This window comes from Phyllostomus discolor, chromosome 3, assembly GCF_004126475.2.
Source record: "Phyllostomus discolor isolate MPI-MPIP mPhyDis1 chromosome 3, mPhyDis1.pri.v3, whole genome shotgun sequence".
In the NCBI taxonomy this organism is placed as follows: domain Eukaryota; kingdom Metazoa; phylum Chordata; class Mammalia; order Chiroptera; family Phyllostomidae; genus Phyllostomus; species Phyllostomus discolor.
The window spans coordinates 191,134,329-191,159,611 of NC_040905.2; the positions used below are offsets into that span (position 1 = coordinate 191,134,329).

Sequence of the window (25,283 nt, forward strand, 5' to 3'; positions counted from 1 at the left end):
GCTAAGACAGCCTGCAGGAGGCACAGCCCAGAGTGAGCAGCCCCCAGAGCATTACCTGAGGTCTCAGCATCCACCCCACTCTCTTCAGCCACTTTGAGAAATATCTGAAAAATATGAGTAATTGAGAACATTATACGCATCATGGTATGACAGTACTCACTGCCGCTGTGATTATTACATTATTAGGTGGTATGCTAGGCCCTAAAGACAAAAAAGTAGAAGCTTCATTTATTAAAACCACTTTGTCAGAGTCACTGGGGAGAGAAACTGTACTTTTTTTTTTTTTTAATCAAAGAACATAGCTGAGACTATCAATCCAGACGATCATTTTCACATTAACGCTAAGGCATCAGGACAACCACGGCAGCAGACGCTTGTTCTGAACCTACGGAAAATGAGCCAAGTGGTTTCTTCCAGGTACATGACCTCAAATCTCTGCGTGGGCTGGCACCGTGATACACTGTCCAGGACAGAATAATCAGGAGACGATGGGTGCCCCGTCATTGGAAATGTGCTGGCAGGGATCCAAAGATCGGGAGAGAATCTGAACTAGAGATCTGTGATGATTTCCAGACTCTGATCTATAGCCCACTGCCTGGGAAGCACGCAATAAAAGCACAGGCTTTGAGGCCTTACCTCCAGAAATTCTCCTTTAGAGACCCTGGAGCTGAGCCTTGGAATTTTTATTGTCAATGATATCCGCAGCCGATACTGCTGCACAGTCAAGCTCGGGGACCACTGCGCCCAACAGCCTTTATGTCCCTTCCGGCCCTCAAGGCCTGTGATGTGTCTCTAAAGGGAGGTGTTTCTGCACAGTAAAGACACTGTGGGCTCTGAAGCCCAAAATCCCTGATTCAAATCCCAGCTCAGCATCCCTGGGTATCCATTTTCTCATCTCATTATGAGGATTAATTGAAGTTATCATGATTTAAAAAAAAAAAAGACACTAAGCTTAGCACTTGGCATAGATGAATTTTCCATAAATGGAGGCCATCACCTAGGTGTGGCCAAGACACAGTCACCCCAGGGAGCAATCCTAATACTTCTTTCTTACTATCTCCCACTACAACCCTAAAGGGTTAACCGGGACCAATACTACCCAGATGCCAAAGACCTAAGGACTCAACGGCCAGTTCCATGGGAATCCTGTTTGCAGTGGCAATGTAGGCTGCATGTCCAGCCTTCGGACCGCTGGCCCTGCTGTATTCTGACAACCGGTCACCGAACTTACCTCTTCCAGGGTAGTCTCCGAGATGCCATAACTGGAGATGCCCAAGTCTGAGAGCCGGTCATCAATCTCATGGAAGAGTTCCACGAAGGCTCCCTCTTTGGCAGCTTCATAGGGCAGCACGTAGGTCAGCTCATGCCCAATGTCTTCTACCAGCCGGGCCTCGGCCACGTGCTTCTGGATGAGGTTGGAGATGGCGGACACATCTGTAGGGACCCAAGCATGAAGATGGCTCAGCCAGCTCAGCGGCGCCACACGCAGGGCGAGCCATTCCCTGCCTCTCCTTTTGCCCACTCCTCTGAAGCCCACTGGCCATACGCTACACGTGTCCCAGACATGTAAGTCACTCCACAGGTTCACCTCTGGCCTGAGTTCCTGAGGACAAGGACTATGTCTTTGTATCACCAAAACCAGGTGCACTGTGGGTTGAAAGCTGGTGTGTATTGCCTGCACTCGGATTCTTCAACAGAAAACTTGACTAAACAAACTTTAAAAGATTCTTCCCCCTTCCCTAACCTCCAAATAAGTTTCCTTCTAGTTACCTCAACAGAAGGTTAACCAAACAGTTCATGGATAGAACATAAGTCTTCCTGGAAAATGTTGGCTACTAGGACTGGGCAGAGATGACTGTCTCCAGAGCAAAACCCAGCAGGCTACTCCTGACCTCCTGGGCTCTCACCCTCCTTAGGTCCTAAGCTCTAGTCCCTCCCCACTGGCTTGGCCCTAAGCTGCACATCCCTGGTCTCCAGTGCCCAGCCAGATGCATGCCCTCTAAGGCATCTCCTCCACCCTAATCGTCTCAGCTCTCTGGGACATTGCCTGTCAGTTCCCAGGCCAAGCGCCAGGCTTCCCAGCAAGTGTTAGGCCAACCTGCCACCGAGCTGCACCCTCTCCCACAGCCGCCCAGCCCCAGCCCCGCAGCAAACCTTGAGTCAGCGCCACCAGCCTCTGCACCTCTCCTCCTCTGCCTCCACTCTGCCCAGCTGGGGGAAGCTCAGGCACCACCTGAATAAGAAACCCCAGAATCCTTACCGATGGTCAGCGTGTCACTTTCATGGTCGCTGCCCAGGCCAGCATCAGAACTGCTCTGAGAAACACTGTCCTCCTGATGGCAAAGAAGGAGGTGAGAATGGGTCAGGGACCAAGCAAGGCACAGCCACCACCACCTTTGCCAGGAAGGGCTTCTGAGAGGCTCTGTTGTGTGAGACCCAGAGCATAAGGCTTCTCCAGAGAGGCATGCAACGGGGCAGCCTCACTTCCTGAAGTGGGAAGTCAGCAAGCAGAGCTAACAGAACTGTGGCCGGCCCATGACGGCCCTAAGCAGGCATTCACCAACCATCTGAGGCATGGGATTTACCTGGCTAGCTGTCTAGTTCAGTGCTTCTCAGGCTTTCATGGACATTTCATCACCAGGGCCCCTTGCTACAATGCAGATTCTGAGCAAGTGTGAGTTGGGCCCAAGTTTCTGCATTTCTAGCAAGCTCCCAACTGATCCCCAATGTGGCTGGTCCTCAGACCACACTTGGGGTAACCCGGCACTAGTGAAAAAAGGGTAAGTAAGAGGTCAGGAGTTCAAGGTTTCGGATGTGAACGGTTTAGGTGCCACTGGTTTCAACACACAAATCAATCTCAGGCACAGGCTGTGGTACAGAGGAAAACATACCTGGCTATTGCTTTCAGGTCCCACCCACATTATTTACCTGCTGACTGAACTGGAATAAATTTAGCAAATCACTGCAAGCCTCACATCCCTCATCTGGGACAGTAATTACAGTACCTTCTTCCCAGGGTTACTCTTCCGCACTTTGAGATGATGTTTAAAAAAAAAAAATGTGTAAGTAACAACAAATGCTACAAAGAATTAATTATTATCATTATTTTCTTTTATGTCCAGAGTCTGCTGGAGTGAGTGCCTGGCATGAAATCGGCGCTCAGTAAATGTCTGCCACTTTGCAGTTTAAAAGGTAAAGTCAATGACATCTCAAGGTAATGAGCAGAAACAGCAGGGCATTCTGCAGCCAAGGCTCTTAACTCTTGACAAGTCTCCTCTCTTCAGCATAATAAAGTCCTCGAAGGACCTTCTCCATCACTCATCCCCTGCACTGCCACAGGAACAAGCAAATGGGATTCAGTGGGGCTGGCACGATGGGAACAGAGGTCTCCTGAGCTTCCTACATGTGCAGTCTGATGTGATTGCAAAGGGACCACAATGCAGAGAGATGGTGGTGTCACCGTGCCAGAGAGGGGAGCAGGTAGACCAGCCACTCGCAGCCCGCGAGTCCTGACTCCCCCGCCCCGGCACCAGTCCGGCGCAGAGACTGCAACCCACCTTTTTCAGGTACGACACAGTGCTACTGCTGTTTCTGCAGGAACTGAGGGAGGACTCCACATCCTTCTTGACCAGGGTCAGGTAGTAGCCTGTTCCCAGCTGGTTCTTCAGAAACAGGGAGGAGCCCACACAGCACAGCTTCCCATGGGAAATGATGGCAATCCTGTCACCCAGGATATCTGCTTCGTCCATGTGGTGCGTGGAGAGGATGATGGTGCGGCCTGCCGGGCACAAACACAAGGACATGGGACAGGTGAGACCTGTGAACTCTCACCAACTACAGTGGCTAGAACTAAAGGAAGATTAGCTGGAGTAAGCATGGGAGAAGGGCCTAGAAGCCTGCATGACCATGACCCCTACAGTGGCAAAGCTGTTGAGTGAGTACAGCTACTGCATCCTCATAAAAAATAAAAACAGGAACATTTGGGAACTACCACCTGCCAGGTAGTGTGCTAAGTGGTCTACACACATTATCACTTAACAGAATCTTCTATGAGGTCGGCACTACTGTAAAGAAACTGAGAAAAGTTAAATGACTTTTCCTAGGTCTCGAGGCCAGCCAGAGCTGGTTCCAAAGCCTGTACACCTCATTCTGTTACCATAAGGTGGTAACCTTACATACCTTCTGTGTCTCCACACAGACTGCCAATCATGGTGCTCCTGACCTCCCCCACCCACTCGTTTACTCAGCCACTCCCACAGACATGAATTTAATGCACCATGTTGGGGACCGAAATGAACAAAGGCATAGCCTGTGCCCTAGAAAGCCTCAGTCCGTAGGAGACATGGTTGTAAGACACATGGGTAAGTTCTTTGCTAGAGATGGTGCTGGCGGCTGGGAGCGGGCCCTGAGGAGATGACCTTTATCCCTGTTTCCCTTCTCCTTGTGGGCCCCTAGGTAATGAAGCATCAACTCTAAGCATCGGATAAACCAGGACTCCCACCTCCACACAAGGCTGAGCACAGAGCTTTAAGGAAACAAGTTCTGCATTTTCTCTGAGAGGCAATTCTGTTGCTCTAGCAAGAACATCCACCAGCTACTGCCATACTCCTCAGGCTTCTCCCTCCCGCCCTCCCAGCCCATGACACAGAACAAATACACATCATTTACCTTGTCGATATTTCAGCAGGAGCTCCCATATTCCCCGGCGGGAGTAAGGATCCACACCGGCTGTGGGCTCATCCAGAATGACAACCTTGGATCCGCCAACAAAGGCCAAGGCCACAGACAGCTTTCTCTGCATTCCACCTGTAAGGAAGAGAGAGGGAGGCTGAGGACCAGCACCAGACAATGAGTTAAGGTAGAAGTGGCAAGAGAAGGATGGAGGCACCCAGACCATCTGGGGACAGGCCAGGGACATGTTTCTGACCCCCTCCCAGCAGGGGACCCTGGGGCAGCTGTTGTTTGAGAGGAGGAGGGGTAGGAGAAGGGGAAAGGGGAGGGGAAGGCAGCTCTGAGCCTCACCTGACAGCTGACTTGTTTTGCTTTTTAGTTTGCTGGGTGGCAAACCAACATCCAGGGCCATCTGCTCCATCTCCGCTTTCACAGTCTTCTCTGGGAGCCCCTTCAGGCGGGCGTAGAACCAGATGTGTTCTTCAACAGTCAGCCTGGGAACAGAGGGGCAGGTCAGCACTGGGCCCTGCAGGATGCACAGGAATGCAGTGCCTCCTGATCCAGGAGAAAAGAGAATGGGCACATTTTTCTTTCCCCCACCCTTTTTAACTTAATCAACTTCTGAGAAATAAATTTCAGGAAGGATTCCAGGGAGAACAGCGGTAAGGAACCAGATGAGCAGCTTCAGAAGGCAAAGCTGAGACGTGACAGGTCACTTCCAACCTTTCTGAGCAGGGCATCGAGCAACTGCAGGTCCTCAAAGGGCCCCCAACTGAGAAGCTGGCTGTGCACTAACCTGGAGCAGCCTCCCTGAACTTCGAAGGACCTCAGATCCTGAGAGAAGGGAGACATACCCTGTGGAGGTTATGAGCTTGAGTGGCTCACTTTACAATGAAGGCAATTAGGGCTCAGAAGGACAAAAGTCCTTGGCCAAGGTTACAGAGCTCAGCTATTTCTCTGCCCCACCCCGAGGGTCCCTGGGCCCCTTGCTTGCTGATCAGGCAAGCCAGCATCAAGGAAGCATGAGGCAGGAGAAAGGGTGGGCCAACGGACCCTCCTGAAGGACAATACTGGAGAGCACCACATCCCAAGCCCCCATCCACTGACTGGACGGATGCAACCACTCCCATCCAACAGTTACCTCCTCCTTTTCCTAAAATCTGAGGACAACTAGGTCTCAAAGTGTCCAGGTGAAGCCTGCTACGACCAAAGAATATAAAACACTTAAGTCCTACTTTGCCCCAGACTGGACACACACATCCAGAGAGGTCCTGCTAGTACTCACATGTCAAACAGTACATTGTGCTGGGGACAGACTCCCAGGTTCTGCCGGATGGTACTCATTTCAGTGCGAATGTCCTTCCCCAGGATGTAGGCGGTGCCCGAGGTGGGAGGGAACAGCCCTGTCAGGATGGACCTGAGGACAAAAATTTTCCAGCACAGGGGTCAGCGTTAACCCTGCCTCCCCAGAAATGCTCCATTCCAGGCACACAGCCCCCCAGAGCAGAGGCATCAAGCCTCCCAACCTACCCGGTTCCCTCCTTCTGGACTCAGACACCCCCACAAAGCAAAGAAGCCTCCACTCTAGTGCATAACTAGGAGTGAGCCCATGTGCTGAAAATGAGCATCTCAGTATAAGCATTTTTAAGTGAATTCCAAGTTGCAATGGAAAGTACACTTTAAGGCATACATTTTGTATGCCTAAGATCACATCCACATAAAATGGATAAACAGTAAGAAATTATTCAAAGATAAAAAGCACTTTGTTTGGGTTAAGTGGTAGGACTTTTGTACACCTTTTCAAGATTTTCTGTGATATTCTTAATATGTTGGTTTTTCATGTAAAAAAAAAGATAAAATAGGAAAATAAGGTCACCCCCCAATGATGCATCCTTTGCAATGGTTGAAGGACCACACTGAAAGCCATTGAGACTAATTCTGGTGTTTCTCTAACCCGTGCACCCTTCTGAAGCTGCCCGCCACAAGGTCCTTGTAGGTCTCAGGGAAGACAATCATATAGCCCGCTGCCCAGCTGTTTCTCACATCTGCTCAGGCACAGAGTTCCTGGAGATCACTACCTCCCTCCAACACGTCTAACCTTTCTTTCCACGTCCTGGCCTCACCACTCTGAGTAAATCAGCTCCGAAGAAGAACCCTTCTCAGAGCTGCCTCAGCTTTGGGTTCTGACAACACTCCCAAATTCTGAGATCTGAATGGGAACGGTCACAAAAAGATCCCTGGACTATTTTAGGTGGAATAAATAATATACAGCAAAAAACAGCCTTTGGAAAGCACTGGCATGATTAGATAATAGTTGTACACTCTTGAACTCCTCACGTGTTCGGCCCTCCCCCCGGTGACCAACACTATGTTCTTAGGTTTGAATTTCTAACTGTACTAAAGAGCCTTCCTGGGGCTGATTCTGAGAGAGCCACACCCTCTTCCTTACATGGTGGTGGTCTTCCCAGCTCCGTTGTGGCCCAGGAAGGAGGTGATCTGGCCCTCATAGAAGTTCAGGGTCAGGCCGTCCACAGCCACCTTCATGCCGTCTCGGTACACCTTCATCAGGCTCTGAATGGACACACCCAGTTTCAGGTGGGTGGGCTCCTCCTCCATGCAGACTGAGAGAAAAGAGAAAGCAGGAATGATGCCACAGAAGGCAACGACAAGTGGAGTGTGAAGACATGGCAGCTATGCCTGAAATTGATATTTTATCAATTTCAGAACTGTTCTCTCTCGTGGCTACTTCAGGTTTCTCATGAAGGAAGGCAGGCTAGAAATACAGCGATGGGCAAAAGTAAGTTAATAATAATAAGCAACACAATACTTAATAAATAATAATACAAGAATAAACTGTTTTGCATACTCACAACCATAAACCTACTTTTGCCCCACCTGTATTTCTTTAGGGCCTATGTGGGCACTGGCGCTGGTGATGAGAATGCAATGATACAGGAGGATTCAGTCTAGTGGGGGAGAAGACTTGGCAAATAAGTCAAATAGAAGGTGCTAAAAGTGGTTCAGAAAACACACTTAAAAGTGCCGAGGAACTTGTGGCACACAGCCATCTTGTGGAACCCTACCAGGCAATAAAAAAGAATGAACTGCTGATACACATCACAACTTGGACGGATCTCAAGGGAATTACGCTGAATAAAAACCCAGTCTGAAAAGATTACATACTGTATGGTTCCATATACACAGCACTATGGAAATAATAAAATTATAGAAGTGGAGGAAGATTCTTGGTTGATGGGGTCGGGGAATGGGGAGGAGGGGCGGAGGCTATGGCTACTAAGGGGCAGCATGAGGGGGCTTGTGGGATGAAGCAGTTCTGCATCGTGACTAACCCAGTGATGACATGAATCTCTACATGTGACAAAACTACACAGAACAGGTACATACACACACACACAACTGCACGTAACACTGGTGAAATCTGAAGATCTGTGAAGTGTACCAATGTCAATGTCATGGTTTTGAGATTGTCACTGTTGGAGGAAACTGGGTGAAAGGTACAAGTTTTTTGCAACCTTCTGTGAGTCTACAATTATTTTAAAATAAAAGGGTTTGGGGGTGTTTTTTAATTCTATGAAATTTCAGAGGAGGAAGTGACTGACTATGGGGGAAGCCAGGAGGATGGCTCAGGGGAAGGGATGTTGCAGTAGGTCTTGAAGAGCAAGCAGGAATTTAAAAGGCAAATTGGAGAGCGTTCTCCCGTGAGAGAAAACTGCACTCAAGGCAGGGAGGTGTGGAAGGACTTGACACGTTCCCGGCAGCTCTGAGCAGTGTTGGTGACTGGTACAGAAGCTGGATGGAGAGTGGAGGCTGGGCAGGAAGACCATACTAAGTGACCAATGGTGACTGGGAGGAGGGCGAAAAAGGGATCAGCAGAAGGGGGAGTTACTAGCTACAATGAAGCCACAAAGAGAGGGTTTCCCACCAAGAACCTGAGCAAAGAGTCCAGGAGGCAGAGCCTTTGCTGAACCACAGGCACCACCACCTGCGGGTCTGGGGCCAGGACAAGGTTAGGGCTCTGGGCAGTGAAGGGTGAGAACCTTAAGAAGCACAGGCTGAGCTCAGCGGCCACCATCTGGTGGCAGCCTACACTGCTTCTACATCTACGACCATGGACAAAGCAGGCTGAGGTTATCATTCCATAATCACCGTTTTCTTTATCTCTTCCTTCCAGCTATTAGGAGAGCATGAAAGTGGGGGTGGGAGGAGTGGGAGGGGTGGAGGGGAAGTTCTACAGTCACTTTTTAAGAAGCCAAGAAAACATCCCTCAGGGACTCAGATGGTGACTCCTTGATAAGCCAACAGCACTAGACCCAGCAGCATGGGAGAATCTGCAAAGGGACACTGCATGTAGTTTCCCTGGCCCTGGAATGGTTTCAGACTCTTGCCCCCAACAATCAGAGGGGGCAGCAGCACTTACTTTCAGATGCTCCCTTCTGGCTGGAACCGGGATGGCTCTTCGCATCACTTTCCTCACCTAACCAGTAGGACTTGGTGCAGGGGAAATACCAGGGCCTGGGAATTCCATACTGGCCTGAAAGCAAAGCACAGGCATGAATCAGGCTTGTCCACTTTGCAGCATTCTAAAGATATCTCAGCCAGACCCACTCTCTCCTTCATGCTGCCTTGGAGATAAGACAGACTGGAACAAAAGTGGGGGAAGAGGAAGCTAATATTTGGCAGACCTGCCATATGCGACATAAGTTCTGCACCTCTCTGAATCTCCCAGCAACCCCATGAAGCAGCCGTATGCCCATTTCAGAGACGAGGAAACTGGGGGATAAGTACTTGACCCAAGAGCACTCAGCCAGTAAGTGGAGGATTCAGCATTTGGGTCCGGATCTGCACAACATGAAACTGCATATCCTCCGCAGGAAGTTCAGGTAGGGATAAACAAACATTCCACATACAGCCCCCCAGCCCCTTTAGAGGAAAATTAAAAGGTGAACCAGAAAGAGTTAAGCCTTACTCTCCAGAATTTGATCTGACATAAAAAGGCATCCAAGGCAGGTCTTGGTCAAGGAGATTTATTAGGGGAAGTATCAAATAAATTTTTACAAATACTAATTCAATTAAACCACAAGCCAGGGCTTAGAGCCAACATACTTACTATTCACAATCCGTGCTGAAGAAACAGAACCACCACGGGTGGTGATTCTGCGGACGCAGAATCAGAGAACTGGGTCAGCACTGGGAGGCGTTTCCTGGGCCAGCTGACACGGGATAGCCCAGTATCCCCTTCAAGCGCCAAGGCTTACCAGCTGTGTGGCCACAGGCAATTCCTTAACCTCTTTGAGTCACAATTCTCTCATTTGCAAACACATCAGAGTAGTGGTATGAGGGCTTTAAATGAACCAAAGTATATAAAACACTTTGTACAGTGCCTGGCACACAGTGCTCAAGAAATATGAGCTATATCAGTGGTGAGAGTTGTACTTTTAGCACCAGCTGCTTCTCTTCGGTCTATGTGTTTGCTGTAGATCTAAAGGCCTAGCTACCTTCCACGGAGCCCCAGGCCCTACAGAAATTGCAGCAGAAAAGCAAAACAGCTCTGCTCCTAAAACTCCTATTTCCCTAGCAGACAGCTAAAGCAGTGTGGGAGCTCAGGGTACCTGGGAAGACAGCCTCGATGTACCACGTCATCACACCATACAGGAAGGTGTCAAACAGCATCATAGAGACCGAGGTGGTGAGGTTGAAGCCATCTTCCTCCACAGGGCTCTCAAAGAGGTTGTCCCACTGCACCCCGATGCCCTGCTCCTCGAAAAGGGCGAAGTACTCACAGCCAAACCCAAAAGCCACAGGGGACAGCAGGCTCTGTGAGAAAGAGCAAAAGTCACCTACCCAGCTCCTGTCTCATTTTTCTACTACTTCTAATGTAAATTTCACCTGGAGAAATTTGAATTTGCAAAATGGATCAATTACAAGACATGGAAGCACTCACCTACAGAGTCCCTTTAGGGGAGTGGGCTCCATGGCAGCATATGAGATGATTCTATTTATAACCACTCACTATGCACACACATTTCAGAAATGCATGTAAGATGAAGTATGAACCTTTTAGAATTTTTTGCTTCCAAAGGCGCCCCAAGGGCTCCACAGTCCTGTGCCTCTCTCTCTCTCTCTCTCTCCCCCTCACACACACACTCATTCACACACACACACACACACACACACACACATCCCTCGACGTCCTGCTCAGCTAGTGATGGCTCATGTCAGAGGAGCCTGCTGGGGACTGCTGATATTTAAGGTGTCCAGACTGAGGCACCTGCAGCACCTTGTGAGTGACTCTTACAAGTGAACCAGGGGACACCTGGCAGCTCGCCCTGATTCATACAGGACTGCACACCCCCTTGAAGGCCCCGCCTCCTACGTACGAGGGGAAGGAAGTGTTGAAGTCAGTGGCCTGTGGGGAGATGGGGCACCTGCTCCTCACTCTTTTTCAGTTCAGAAAACATTACTCAAGCGAGACCCCATCCTGGACACAAAGAAGACAAGGCTCGAGAAGGGGCCAGCTGTGACCTCAAGAGCTTTCATTTCTATTGGTAGCTGTGACTTATGGCGAGCTTAAGATCATGGTCAATGTAGGTGAAGGTGGCATCTACTGTCTAAAGGGGGCGCCCAATGCCATATAGCCCCAGCTGCACTTATGGGACATTTTGGCTCTCTGAAAAATTCCACCCAACTCATCTCAACCAGCATTCACTGAGAGGACTAATGATAAACATTTTAATGAGACACAACCCGACTTTTAGAAGCTTACAATCTAGCACTAATAATGTTCACATCTCATGGGAAAGAGACTCCCATCCCCCCATCTTCAGCTGGGACTGTAATATGGTGGTGAAACACAGGGGGTGGCTGTGACAGCAGCTACTGCAGAAAGGCCAGAATCACTCACCGCAAAGATCTTGAGCGTGAAGCCCACATAGTCTTGCCACGCCACACACAGGACGTAAGGCAGGTACAGCATAAAGTAGATGATGCCCCCACAGGCCGCCGCCAGGTTGGCTCTGGAGAAGAGCGTGCTGATGAGGAAGCACTGCAGGATGGTCACCACGGCGAACACGGACAGAAAGACAAACACCACGCTGGGGTCGCTGTATGGCAGTAGGTTTCCGAACTGGGAAGGAAGAAACTCAATAAATGTGCTGCTCTGACAAGTGAGCACATCCTCACATGGTCTACAGGAAGAAGCCGGGCTTATTCCCACTCATCTTAGAGACAGTACTGAGGAACAGTGCTGATCATTTTTCAGATGAGGAAACTGAAGGCTAGAGGAAGGGAAATGACTAGACTAAGACCACACAGCAAAACCGTAGTCGAGTCAGGACTGGAACAGAGTCCAGGGTCGATATTCATCGAGGTTCATCTCAATAATTTCGTTCTTTGTTTCTCAAAGAAATATTACCCTGGTTTCTTCTTTTATAAGGATTATGAGTCTTGGCACCAAGAAAGAGTTGTGAGAGACAGCAACTCACGTGACTTCTCCCTTCAAAAGCCAAGGCCATCTTAATATTCCCCTTGATCACCTGTCTTGGATTCTGCATTCCCACAGTTGGCTAAACTCTTATAGGACTTTTAAACTGATCTCTAGCAGTTGGGTTCATCTGAGCAGGACCTGCCAGCACGCATTGTCCCAGGGCAGCTCTCATGCACCTGCCACAGGACCACCATGCCCACCCCAGAGCTCCATCCCCTGCAGTCAGATATCAGAGCATGAGAGGGGGGTTGATTTTAGCAAGAACTGCTCTGCCGAACTGTAAATGGCCTCAGTGAAGTCGGTAACCCTCCTGGGCCTCATTTCCTTGTATGTTAAATGGGTAATTTAGTGAGCGCATACTAAGACAGCACATACAATGTGCTTGAAACAGTGCTTGGCAACCAATATAAATGCTCATTTGTATGAACAGTAAGTAGTATTACATTAAATGTTAGTTCCTATCCCACTGCACTCTCTCCTCTTTAAATTTTGTTCTTTCATTGATTCTAGAGAGAGGGAAAGAGAGGGAAAAAAAGAGGGAGAAAATCATCAATGTGAGAGAGAAACATCAATCTGCTGCCTCTTGCCTGCACCCTGACTGGGGACCAACCCCACAACCCATTCATGTGTCCTGATCAGGAATTGAACCGGCAATTTTTCGGTTCACAGATGACACCCAACCAACCGAACCACATCAGCCAGGGTCTGTGCTCCCCGCTCTTTAAAAACATTTATGTTTATCTGATGCATCCTTCAATGAAATGATTGTGGGGAAAGAAAAGTGGCATATAAACTTACAGAACTGTGCCCACAGTCCCCTTCTGGGGGGCTTGTCCAGCTGTCAGTAGGCAGCCTCCAGGTATCAACTCCCCTGGGTCTGTCATTGCTGCAGAGAGCCCCCTGGCCCTGGGGAACGCATGCTTTCAATGACTGACTGAGGTGCCCAGGGCCTGGGAAGTCAGGGAGGGAAGCCTTGGGGGAACCTAAAGACCTGAAAGTTTCAACTCCGTAAGGGACAACTCTGAGAAGCTGTATACGCTCCTAAGTGCCATGGGGTTGGCCCTACATTGCAGTTCAGCTCTCTCTGCTCAATCCTCCACCCTCTCCATTCCTTCTGGAGATGCAGATTCCTAGTAAAGATTCACGTGCCAAGCTCTGTTTCAGACTCTGCTTCCAGAAAACCTAACCTGCAACAATATGTACCCTTCTGACAGTAGTTTCTAGATGTTCCAGAAGAATCACTGCCCAATATGGGTAAGGCAATGAATAGCTCTCAGATGCCACCATGAACCTCTGCCAATGGCACAATTAAGTGTGTGCTTACCTGGGAAGCGAGCATCCTGCCTTTTAATCTTGGTTAGCTGCTAATCAGCTGGGCTGACCTTGGGGAAGTCACTGTCACTCTCTGGGCCTTAATTTTCCTGACTACAAAATGAGGATACTGCAGGAGATGGAACATTGGACCCCTTCCCTCCCAAAGAATATTTGCTTTTCTTCTCCTCACACAGCCCGTGTTGGGCTATTCAGGAGGTCCCAGCAGGGAGGGGCCAGTGAGGCAGCTTACTTTCAGGATGACCACCAGCAGACCGGCGCTCACGAGCAGAGGGATGAGGCTACTGATGAACCAGCTGAACCAGAGGATGCCGTTGTCCAGGCCCATGATGCGCATGGTCTCCTTCAGCCGCGCCTCCTTCTCGTACACGATGCCTTTGATGATCACAGCCACAGAGTAAATCCAGGCGAGTGTCATGAAGAGAGGCATTGACCGGCTCATCACCCGCAGGAAGCTGGAGTTCCCAGGGAGAGAGTGGGGAAAATTAAAAACAAGTGTGAGCCAGACACAGGGGCCAATGCCTCCAGGCCTACATGCAAGCGAAAGCACCGCGACTGAGCCAAAGATGGCAGGCCGTCTGGATGCTGAAACATCCAGGTTATTTTATCAAATGCTTCATGAGCAGTGCATTGCAGTGATAAAAATTAGACTAACCAAGTACTGCCAAAATGAGCTTCTTTGGGAGCCTGCTTTAGTAACCAGGTAACTGTGGGATGTCATTAAGCTAAATGAGGGTGATTTCAAAATACTAAAATAGAAAAACCAAAAAAACAACTCATTCTCTCACGATAAAATTCAATATCTCCAAGGTCATCTCATCTCATTACTAAGCTGTCTTGCATAACCATTGTAACAAAGAGTACAGAAACACATATCAAGCAGCTCTTGTCGGGAACATTTCCCAACTAGAACTGGAAGTGCAGTGAAGTAAATGGGACACAGAGTCTGGATCCTAAAACTCAAGCCTCAAGTTCCAGCTCTACCACTTCTGCGCTTACTGCCACGTGATGATGCCTCTGAGCCCCCGCCATGTGCTCATCCTAGACATCCTTTCGACAGTAAATCTGAGCTCAGGGGGTCTTTGGAAAAGTCTCCCTTTGGAAAATTCTGGCTAATCTTTCTGAAGATAAAAATCAAGATAATTCTGGGTGATGCGGAAAAGCTAGAGTGAGCCATACAAGGAAACAGATTATTCAACACAAAGCAGAGAGCAAACACAGGGAGAGGAACCCTGCCCTTCCACGCTCTGATCTGTGCATGCACAAACACACGTGCACACACACACGCCAACAACAATAGAGAAGAGAGAATTTCCAATCTGGAGGCGACATTACGTATTTCAGATGCCTGCAATAATTCCACCTCTCCACATTTCCTCTTACTAGAAATCATTACACCTAAAGACACATCTCACACAATGAGAACTTGGAAGCCTGGCACTAAGCACTGAAAGATCATCTTAACAGTCTAAGATAAAAAAGGCCTTGTTCAGTTTTATGTGGACTGATTCAAACTGTAATGTACCATTTATAGAGTGGGCGGAGACAAATTTGCATGCAGTCAGCTTTCACAGGTCCAGAAGGCTGTCTCGGTGTTTGGGGAAGGTGTGTGTTTGTGCATGCGCTTGCATCTGTTTGTCGTGACACAGAGTGGGAAATTTTGGCTCAAAGAGTATAAAAAAGAAAAAAAGAAAAGCTCTGGTAACTGTGAACGAGAAAGGAAGGAGGATCACCAGTGCGTGCATGAGGCGGTCTCTGATGTGGCTCAAACTGTCAACTACCTACATCTGGCATCTCCTTTCCTGAAATCTTCACTGAATTTCAAAAACAGTATCTGACCAGTATCAACAGCCATGTAAAGTAAGTTAGACAGAAGCACTGTCTCCTCCCATGGGGTGTGTGTGTGTGTCTGCACTCCCTGGGGACAGGGTTAGCCGGCTAAAGAAAGACGGTGGCTTATTGACTTACATGTCATCGACGTAACAGGGGTAGGGCATCTGCTGCACGTAGACACCTGTGTTTTTCTCGGTGCCCGTCAGCACCCTGATGATTGCCTGCTCCACCACATCCTGCAGGTAGGCGAAGCCCCCCCAGACGTACCGCATGTCCTCAAAGGGGTCAGCCCGAGGACCAGGGTCCCAGTACCTGGAAGCAAGCCACAGGTGATCAAACACTCCTTAGAACCATACAATAAAAATATCTAATCACCCACAATCCATCACCACTCCTGAGCCACTATTTTTGTCTTTGTATCTTACCTTCTGGTGTCGGTTGCAATGTACATGTATTTTTAAATAGATATCAGAAAAAGCATATCATTTATTAGTTTGGTTTTTTTCCCCTCCTTTGAATACCTAACACTGCATCAAGTAGACACATCAAAATTTACCTAACTACTCCCTTTCATACTGATCATTTGCCCCTTTTTGTAAAGGTGGACAATGCTAACACAGGGAATCTAAAGTCTTTTTTTCTTTTTTCCTGTTGATTTAATTACCCTTGTGTGAGAACACTCAATCAAAAGATAACAGCATTTTTATAAAAAGATAAGGATATTTTATGACCTTTGAAATAACTGTCTCCACCCAAAAAATGTGGCCGTTTCAGCAAAATCATGCCACCCACTGGAGTTTCTACCCAATGAGTCGATACAATTAAGTACCTGCCATCACCTTAGCTGCTCTTCACTTCCCCAAGGCTGGCTGGTGTGATGGGATCCAACTTACCCATCTTTGATCTTATTCGTCCTCTCCACATTGTCAATGTCCATTCGGATCTTGTACTTGACATGACGGGGCAGCGTGACACTGTCAGGGCTAATTCCAGTGAACACGATGCCAGCCCAGAACTTCCTGTCGTCCAGCAGCTCCATGGATTTGTTGATGAGCCAAACTTCTGTTGCTATTGGTTCCAGCTTGTTCAGGTTGACACACTGAAGGAAAAGCAGCCGCCATGAGAACTCTGGGGACCAGACCAACAAGGGGTGGCCCAGGCAGACCCTACCCTACGAGTCACTGTGTGACTTTTTATGCTCACTCTACAAATCTTCCCAAAAGTCATTTTCCAATATTCAGCCAAAAATGGGTCCTATTTTTTAACTGAAATTTAGAGATAAGTTACCCATACTAACTACTTTTGTGGTAAAAAGGAAGTTCAAACAATGACCACATCTCCTTTCCCTCTGTTTTCTTAGCAATTTTGAGTCATTAAGAACGAATCAAATCAACAGAGAAAATAATAAAACCTTTTTATTTTTCCCTGTTAAGTGACATAATTTTTAAAACTCCATTTTTAAAAAGTAGCCTGCCTGATCAGATTTTAGAAAGGTTTCACAAACAATGCCTGGAGGGACTGCTTTGTTGCCATTTGGTATTGAAATATCGGCACATAAGAAAACCCAGAAGACAACGGATAGAAACACTCTTGGGTCAGACAGATTAAAGTTTGAGTTAGGTTTGTTTATTTACTCATTCGATCCTTCAACTGACATTTATCGAGTGGCTTTTGTACACTGACTCCTGTGTCAGGTTTGAGGAATGCTCCTGTAAATAAGTCTGCGCATTATTTCTAAACATTCTTCCCGTCTCACTTATTGCACCATCTCAGGCAGGGGGTTGGGGGCGGGGGGAACACCGTGGCCTTGTCTACTGATCCAGAGAACAGAGCCTCACCTCCATGAAGCGAGATATGGTCTGCACTGCCCGGCTGGTCTCATTGAAAGCTTCTCTCCAGGTGTACACAGAGCCGTTATCTGACTGGACATCCTCTGGGTACTTGGCCAGGAAAACCAAAATATCTTTGGCGGTCCAATCTAAGCCGGCCAATCGCTGTTCCCAGAAGCGGTCATTGCCTCTGCTGTTCAAGAGCGCCTGCCATGTCAAGGAGAAATCACAAGTAGTAGACACCAACTAAGACTTGATAAGCATATGACTTGCAAAAAACCCTTCACATATGTTGTCTCCTTTTTCTTTTTATCTTCACAGGAAACTGTGACGTAAACATGTCCCCATTTTAAAGATGAAAACACTGGTGTTGAAAAAAATAAATGAATATGATTTTAACCAAGGCCGAGGTATAGCCACGGAGCTGAGACCCAAAAGTCAGACCAGTCTGACCACAGTCCCCACATTTTTCCACTGTACCAAACAAGCTAGCTTAACAGTATTCACTACAGTAACAACAGTACTCTGCACAATTACTTACTCTGCACACAATAACTACACTGAATTATTTATATGCTTTACCTCACACAACTCCACGAGGAAGGTATCTTTAATGGCTCCCATTTTAAAGATGGGAAAACTGACATTCAGAGAGGTCAAGTCCCTAACATAAGGTCACACAGCTAAGAAGTGGCAACGCCAGAATATGAAACATGGGCTCTCTGATTCTACCATACCTTCCCACTGCATCGTATTTCCTTCCTCTCTTTAGACATGGTCCAATGGCTCCTCGTAAAGACCCTATCCCTAGATCGAATGAAGACAAACCTGCCTTTGCTATTTAGTTTGGGAAAACAATGTTGCTATGAAACCAAGTAAAATATGATCTTTCCCAACTACAGGACACATAGGTCATGAAGCAAAGGAGGCCAGTCTGCCATTCCTTGCTCCCTGGCTGGTCGGCCTTCACGTGGGTCCATATGGAAAAAAGGGACAAGCCCGTCTGGTGCTCAGCCAATAGGCGCGGAGGGCTGGGGCAGAGGCCTGCTCGGATATGCCGCCAAAACAATGGTCAGCTTCAACCTCAGCTCATGGAGAGGGAGCAGCAGCTGCCGCTCCCGTCGCAGCTTCGAGGGGGACAATGAAACCCTCGCTCTGCTGAAATGGAATCTCTAAGGGACCAAATACGGCTGCTTTTTAAATCAGTCTTATTTCCAGTAACATAAGCTTCTTTCCCCAGGTGGCTTCATATTTATTATTTTAATGGAAGCATAACGATTTCATAGGTTATATACACTATAATTTCATTGACTACTCTCACACTGCTAAGCATTTAGCCCATTTCTAATTTCTCACAATAACAATTATTATAGCAATAACATTTTCTGTCCTACAGTGACTTCTTTCTTTAAAATTATTTCTGTAGGGTACACCCCTGCGGGTGTGTGGAATGGAGGTAAACAGGATAGCACATATTTTATGGTTCTTGCAATTTTCATCCCAAATTGCTTTCCAATAGGGAAAAACAATTTATACTGTCATCAGTAAGATATGTACTTTTGCTAACATAAATAGATACAAAATTGTAGCTCACGGAGGTTCACAGGAGTAGGGGTTAGCAATTCTGAAATGACTTTATTCAGAAACCGGAAGTGAACGAACGAGAGCTGAGTGAAGACATGTGGTGTCTGGAGCAAGGCGGGCCCTGCCCAGCGTGGGTTTTGAGTAAAATGGCCAAGGAAACAAGACCAGAGAGACGAGCCTAGTGAAATCCCCGGTCACGTGGCCATTCTAGGGTACCTGCGGGGACCAGGGGGCCTAATTTCACCCTTAGGAGTGGTAGCCAGGGAGAAAGCTGGGCCTTGAGATGAAGACGGCAAAGAATAGCTAGAAATCAGAACCATTTAGTATCAGTGGGTTCCATAATGCAATAGAGAAGTGATTTCGGATCTGTGGGGTGATGCAGTGGGTATAGACAGACCACAGACAAAAGCAAGATAAGAGCTGTCACAGAGTAGAATGGTAATTGCCAGGGGCTGCAGGTGGGGAAAATGGGGAGATCAAAAGTACAGTCTGGTGACTATACTAACAAGACCATACTCTCTACTTGAAATCTGCTAAGCAGGAGCTATGTGATAGGATGCATGTTAATAATTGTGGTTATCATTTTATACTGGATATGTATATCAAAACATCAAGTTGTTCAACTTAAATATATACAATTTCTATTTGTCAATTGCACCTAATAAAGCTAAAAGAAGGGAGGGATGGGGGTAGGGAGAGAGAGAGAGACAACTACCCCAACAGAAGCAAAAACCCTAGGCATGGCCTCATGTACCAGACACAAGGCTGTAGCAGATACAGAGTACCAAGAAGCCCAAGCTTGTGGTGTGCAATAAACATTCCTTAACAGAGAAAGGAAAGTTGGAGGAGGCTCCTTCAATTTCCACCCATAGGCTGGTAAGTCCTTAGTCAGTGTCTGCAGCATAACCACCCCCTGCTCTCCAGGCCCCAATATCTATCAGCCTATGGGACATCCCCACCATCTACCAGCTAGAAATCAAAAATCATCCTAAAGCCTCCCTCTCTTTCACCCTCCCACAATCAAGCAGTCATCACACTTCACCTCCTTCCTATACCTTGGCCACCCACTGGGATGGCTTCCATCCTGGTCTCCGCCTTCCATCTGTACCTCCCCTCCCCCCACAACCGCTTCCTGTAATCCACTCATGACACAGTCACGTATCTACATCTGCCCTTGCTTAAAACCCTTTCATGGTCCCCTAGAGCTTAAAGTAAAGGGCCTAAAACCACATGCCATTCCTTTCTCCCCAGCCCCAGCTCCTACGTCTCCTATTGCATATCCTGGGTTCTCCGGGCAGGATTCCTGATGAATCCCACAGCCGTATTTACAAGGTTCTGTCCCAAAGAACTGAGAGCCTATGAGCGGTTGGAATGTCCAAGCCAAACTCTCCATTTCAGAGTAGGGAAAGCATCTGTCTGCCTACAGATCCAACCTCGTGGAATCCCTCCAAACTCATGGAATCCTCTGAGACTCAGAAGGCGAGACGTCCAACAGGGAGAGATGCAGATTCCAAGGAGAGGACCAGGAGAAAGAGGCCTGAGATCACACCTAGGTCTAGGCTGCTGTCCACGGCTGGATCACGGGGGTCCCACTGCAGAGAACAGACTGGAGCCAGACAGAGACCCATCCTTGAAGGGCATGAGTTGCCATTAATATTAGGAATGATTCAGTAAATCCACAAAAATCATTGCTCCTGTTCTTACCAAAGCCCCTTGGTTTTTAAAGGCCCGGATTTAAGAGTCCCAAGTATGTAAGAGGACTAGTACAACGGTGACTCCAGCTTTCCCATCAATGGAGGGGCCCCTGGGGATGGCCCCTCCCAGGGGATCTGGACAGTCCTAAGCCTGAGGGAGTACCTTCCAGATAGGAATTGCCTCTAAAACCCAGCTGCCCCTCTGATGAATGGAGGTATCAAAGACAAGAAACCTGGCCAAACCCATTCCTGGTTCTTAATGGCAGCAGTCACAACAGGATACCGCCTCCCTCACCATGGAGATAGGAAACACTCTAATGATTCTCTGACTCAGCCTAAGGCAGGGATGATGTGATTAAATGGCACTCGGGCTCAAGCAAAGGAGACATTCTGTTCTTGCTGCTCCGCTTTTGAATCCAATTGTCTCTGGAGTACTAAACCCTTTCAAGTGATTCGGAGGGACTAAGTGCATGCAATTCCCCTCCATGTGGTAATGGCAGCTCTGTGCTCACTCAGTGACTTTGGAGTATCTCACACCAGTCTATGGGTCAGGCCAGCCCTTTGCTCCCCACACCTCTGTCCAAGTTCTACCGAAGCACAGGAAGGCTAAACAAGATGCTGTGGTTGGCTCAAGAGACAGAAATGAAAATAGCCAGGGTCCTACAATCACCAATCTCTTGCTCCAAATACCAGCCCTCACTCAGTTCCTTAGAAAACTGACTTTTGACCACCAGATGCATTGATGACGATGTGCATGAAAACAGTGTTCTCTGTGTACCGTCACCTATTGCTCCACAAAGGGGACAGCCTGTGGCTGGAGCTCTGCTCAGTACGTCTAAGCTGGTTAAACGTAAAGAATTCTCACCTCAGTTACGTCTGGGGAAGTGACCAGAAACCCACCTCTCCGGCATCACGCAGGCACATAGTAGTCAGGACACTCACCCGGACAAGGTCCATCTCTGTGCTGCTCTCCATGAAGGTCCAGATCTTGGGGCTGAGTTCCTCCCACATGCCTTTTATATCATGAAACACAGCCAGTTCCTGGAAAGTCTTATTCACCTGGAGTCAGGAGAGGAGCCAGGGGGAGCAGGAAGGAAAAGGAGAGGCAGCGACATGAGAAAGGCAGCGGCTCCATCACAGCAGCCCTTGCCCAGTCTCCCCATCCCGAGAGGTGGTGCCGCCTGCAGCTCCAACACCCAAGGTTGGAGAGCCGACCTCTGCAGTCAGCTCTGGCCTGGGTCAAGCTCGAGGCTCTCACTCTGGAAATCCCAGAAGGGCCAGGAACGTGCTCACTATACTCCATCTGGAACTGCTTTTCTTGTAATTCTAGCAAGATTCTGGACAGGAATTCCTGGGCCTGGCAGCTTACCTCAGCCATAACCTGCCTTGTGGCTGGAGTGTCAGGTGTATACAGGATCTTCCCAACAAGCAGAGGTTTGAGAGCTTTCCATATGATGCGGGAAAGAGGGCTGGACTCCAAATTCTTCATCAGATCATTGCAATATGGAGCTATGAAGATGAAAGACAAATATTCATATACATGGCGATATACTTGTGGGAACTAACAGGGCTTTGGAGCCAGCGACACCGTCTTAGGTTCAAATCCCAGCTCTACCACTTAATAGCTATGGAATAAATAACTCCATCAGTCGGAGCCTCAGTTTGCTTCCCTGTCAAAATAAAGTTAATTACATCTACTTGGCCGACATGGGAGGAGGATGAACTGAGATATTACCTGTAGAGCCCTTAGAACAATGGGTGATAAATAATCAGAGCTTACTGTAACACTAATGATGGAAAGCTCACAACTGAGACGATGTAGAAAATGTTTTCACTACACGCACACCTGCACATCTCTACCTCCATGGTCCATATGCTCACCACTTTGTTTTCACTGAAAACAGTGGGCCGAACTCAGACTTTGGTTTTCAAGCAAAAACTAAATAATTCCCTCTAATGAACAGGTGACAGCACAAGTGCATGTAATAAATGTAGTAATAATCCTAAAGTGAGAAATCCAAAGTTATAACAGATAATAGGATTTGATTTTCCAAAAGGATTACTGATTTTTTAAAAAATTTCATTCTGGGTTCTTATAGATACCAAGTATTCTCTACATGCTGCAAAGACAATATAATTTAAAAAAATAACAACACAGGATTTGCTCACATTTACATCTGTTGTAAAAATGAAGGTTCCCTTGGGTTGACTTGCAAAGCAAGGGCATGAAGGGGATGGCATTTCAGAAAACTGCCTGTAACGCCATCCCCTCCAGGCTTGCAAAGCAAGCTGCGATGTCTGGAGTGCTTTACTCCAGAGAAAAATAAAAGGTTCTTGTGTTACAGTCATGCACAAAAAGCTGCCTCACTCAGTGTCTGAAAGACACACCTGCGGTCGGAAATGGAGAAAGGCTTGCTTGCATCAAGTTTTCAAGGAAAACGATGCCATTGTCTGAAACTGTAACACTGGCTCCCCGCTACCACCAGGCACAGGACACACACACCCGCAGGCAGCCCAGGTGTGGGCAGATATGGAGTTACAAGGCTCTTTAACAGGGCCTCACAGCTAAGAACCGAAAACAAACAGCTGATCAAATGCCCGAGTCTGATGGTAGACACACGCCACCATGAGCAGGTATTTCAGAGGCTGTGTGGTGGTGTGGTTTGGGGAGGGGGGAGGGGGAAGGGAAGCACAGAGCCAGGAGCATCTGGGTTTAATCTTGACTCTTGTGGACTGGCTGCGTTGTGGTTTTGAACAAGTTACTTAACCTCTCTGAGCCTATAAAATGTGGGTCAATGAAACCTTCCGTGAAGGGTTATGGTAAGGGTTAAATAAGATAACAAACAGAATGCATAGGAAATGTTCCCTAAAGGTTGACTTTTAAGTTATGATTATTACTGTTATTGTTTTCATTTTAAGGCATACCTCAAGGCAGGGGAGGAGAGGAAGGGGGAGAAGAAGAGCCTTGATTACTTTGGGAACCACGTTCCTATGTCCTCCAGAAAACTGGGAGATTGGCTTTCAATCATTCATTCATTTGACAAACACACTGTGTACCCGAGATATGCCGGGCCCCATTCAAAGAAGCAGAGACAGGTAGCTACACGGGAAAAGGTGCTCTCCTCTAGGGGCTCGGCCTGGTGAGCAGACGTATGAACATCCAATGCTGTTCCAGAGGATGAGGGCAAGCACGAGGGCAGAGGTGACACAGGGCTGACTGAGTCACCCTCTAGGGTGGGCCGAGGCCAGGGCTCTGGTCTGCACAGACACTCACTTGTAGAATTGTCATAGAAGGTGCCAGCATCTTCCTCGGTGCCATTGCCTCCAAAGAGGGCTTTGTAGTTGTTGTCCTCATACCAGTTGAGGGACTTGATCTTCAGGCCCCCGCCCTCAGGATGGCCACAGACGATGCGGGAGACAGCCTGGTATATCTGGGTGGAGGAGCCGGAGTTGTTCACGTTGGTCAGAAACATCACCTCCTGCCGCATGTCACTCCAGCTTCTCATGCTCAACAGCTGAGGCCAGGCATCAGGAGGAAAAGGAGAGGGGAAGAGAAAAAAGGGGTAGAGCAAGGGGTGGAGACAGAGAAGAGAAAGAAACATCTTAGTTTCTCAGCCTCACCAAGGCCACATCCCAGAACCTGTCTTGTATGACATCATCTCCTCAAGGCCTTGTGATAGGGTTGCCTGAACCATGCCGGGTACGATCCGGAGACCACCAATATCAGCGGAATCTGAGAGGTTTGAAGCGCAGAGTCTGAACTGTCAATCTGCAATTCAAACCTGCATTTTCACAAGATGCTTATGCACACTAAAGATGAAGAAATACAACTTAGCAGCTAGCGGGGCCCCTGATGATGGGCTTTATTTTATTCCGATTATCTTCTGGTTGATAGGAGAGAATGCTCTTTCTGAACAGCTATGTGTTCAAATACACACATCGGGAACTGCTCATGCTCTCGATCGCTGACGCATTTCTAAAACACCTCCAACTCCAGTGTGGAAATGGAGGGACCTTCTGCCCCCTGGGAGAAGAGCTACTGTGTGCGACCTCAGTTAGGTGTTAGGCAATGGAACAAGCATAAGATCGGAGAGTATGAATCCCAGCTACGTCTCTCATTAGCATACAGCCTTAGAAAGGTCACTCTTCTAAGGCCCAATGAATCATCAAGACGATGACAGAGTGTGGCGGTGAGGAGTACATCACATGATATACGAGAGGGGCCCTGCACAGAGCGGGCCCTTGCAGCGATGAGTCAGACTCTCCAGGCAGCCAGCGCTGGGTCTGACTTCCACTCGACAAGCGCTTTGTCTCCCATGCAAATGTACTCCAGCACCTTGTGCAGTTCTTGGCCCAATGGCTATTGTAATTAAATATTTATAGAGCACTTTGTATTTCCACACATTTCACAATAAATCATTAACGGATCCCTACGTCCCTTGAAAAGTCACTGCACGCTCTCACCATGTGGAAGGCCGAACCGTGAAGAGTGGAGGGCAGAGGCTGTGGGACCCTGCGCACACCTTCGAGAAGGCCTAGAATCAGACTCCGTGTGCCCTGTCTCACAGAGCCAGCTGGTTCTGGGGGTGAGTGTGGTCCTGGATGCTGTAGATCCTGACTGCCCTTGGCCTCCAGAGGGGAACCAGACACTCTTGGGGTGGTCAGATGTCCCAAACATCTGTCCCTCCAGAGAGGGGACATCTAACACATAACACTAGAACACAACTAGGTGGCCAGCTTTTCCTTACTTTATCTTTTCAGAGCCTGTATGAGAGCCTGTACATAAAAAAAGGAGGGGAGAGATAGCCAGACCACCTTTCCTTTGGTCGGTGGGTG

General features: G+C 48.1%; 1 protein-coding gene across 4 annotated transcripts in view; it reads right to left on the minus strand.

Annotated features, from left to right (window-relative positions):
* Positions 1-25,283, minus strand: part of ABCA1 (ATP binding cassette subfamily A member 1) — a 120,151-nt gene that overhangs the window by 30,794 nt on the left and 64,074 nt on the right. For 3 of the 4 annotated variants that reach the window (XM_036021988.1, XM_036021990.1, XM_036021989.1), the window contains 18 exons: positions 23,722-23,962; positions 21,817-21,956; positions 21,390-21,506; positions 17,179-17,376; positions 16,234-16,439; positions 15,476-15,652; positions 13,740-13,962; positions 11,594-11,815; positions 10,302-10,506; positions 9,110-9,223; positions 7,121-7,292; positions 5,957-6,088; positions 5,023-5,165; positions 4,669-4,806; positions 3,558-3,778; positions 2,155-2,233; positions 1,232-1,434; positions 56-104 (listed from right to left, as the gene is read on the minus strand). In XM_036021988.1, the coding sequence (XP_035877881.1) occupies positions 56-104; positions 1,232-1,434; positions 2,155-2,233; positions 3,558-3,778; positions 4,669-4,806; positions 5,023-5,165; positions 5,957-6,088; positions 7,121-7,292; positions 9,110-9,223; positions 10,302-10,506; positions 11,594-11,815; positions 13,740-13,962; positions 15,476-15,652; positions 16,234-16,439; positions 17,179-17,376; positions 21,390-21,506; positions 21,817-21,956; positions 23,722-23,962 (2,980 nt within the window). Of the gene's footprint in view, positions 1-55; positions 105-1,231; positions 1,435-2,154; positions 2,234-2,260; positions 2,334-3,557; positions 3,779-4,668; positions 4,807-5,022; positions 5,166-5,956; positions 6,089-7,120; positions 7,293-9,109; positions 9,224-10,301; positions 10,507-11,593; positions 11,816-13,739; positions 13,963-15,475; positions 15,653-16,233; positions 16,440-17,178; positions 17,377-21,389; positions 21,507-21,816; positions 21,957-23,721; positions 23,963-25,283 lie in introns of all 4 variants that reach the window. The other variant, XM_028505370.2, reaches the window with a different exon arrangement.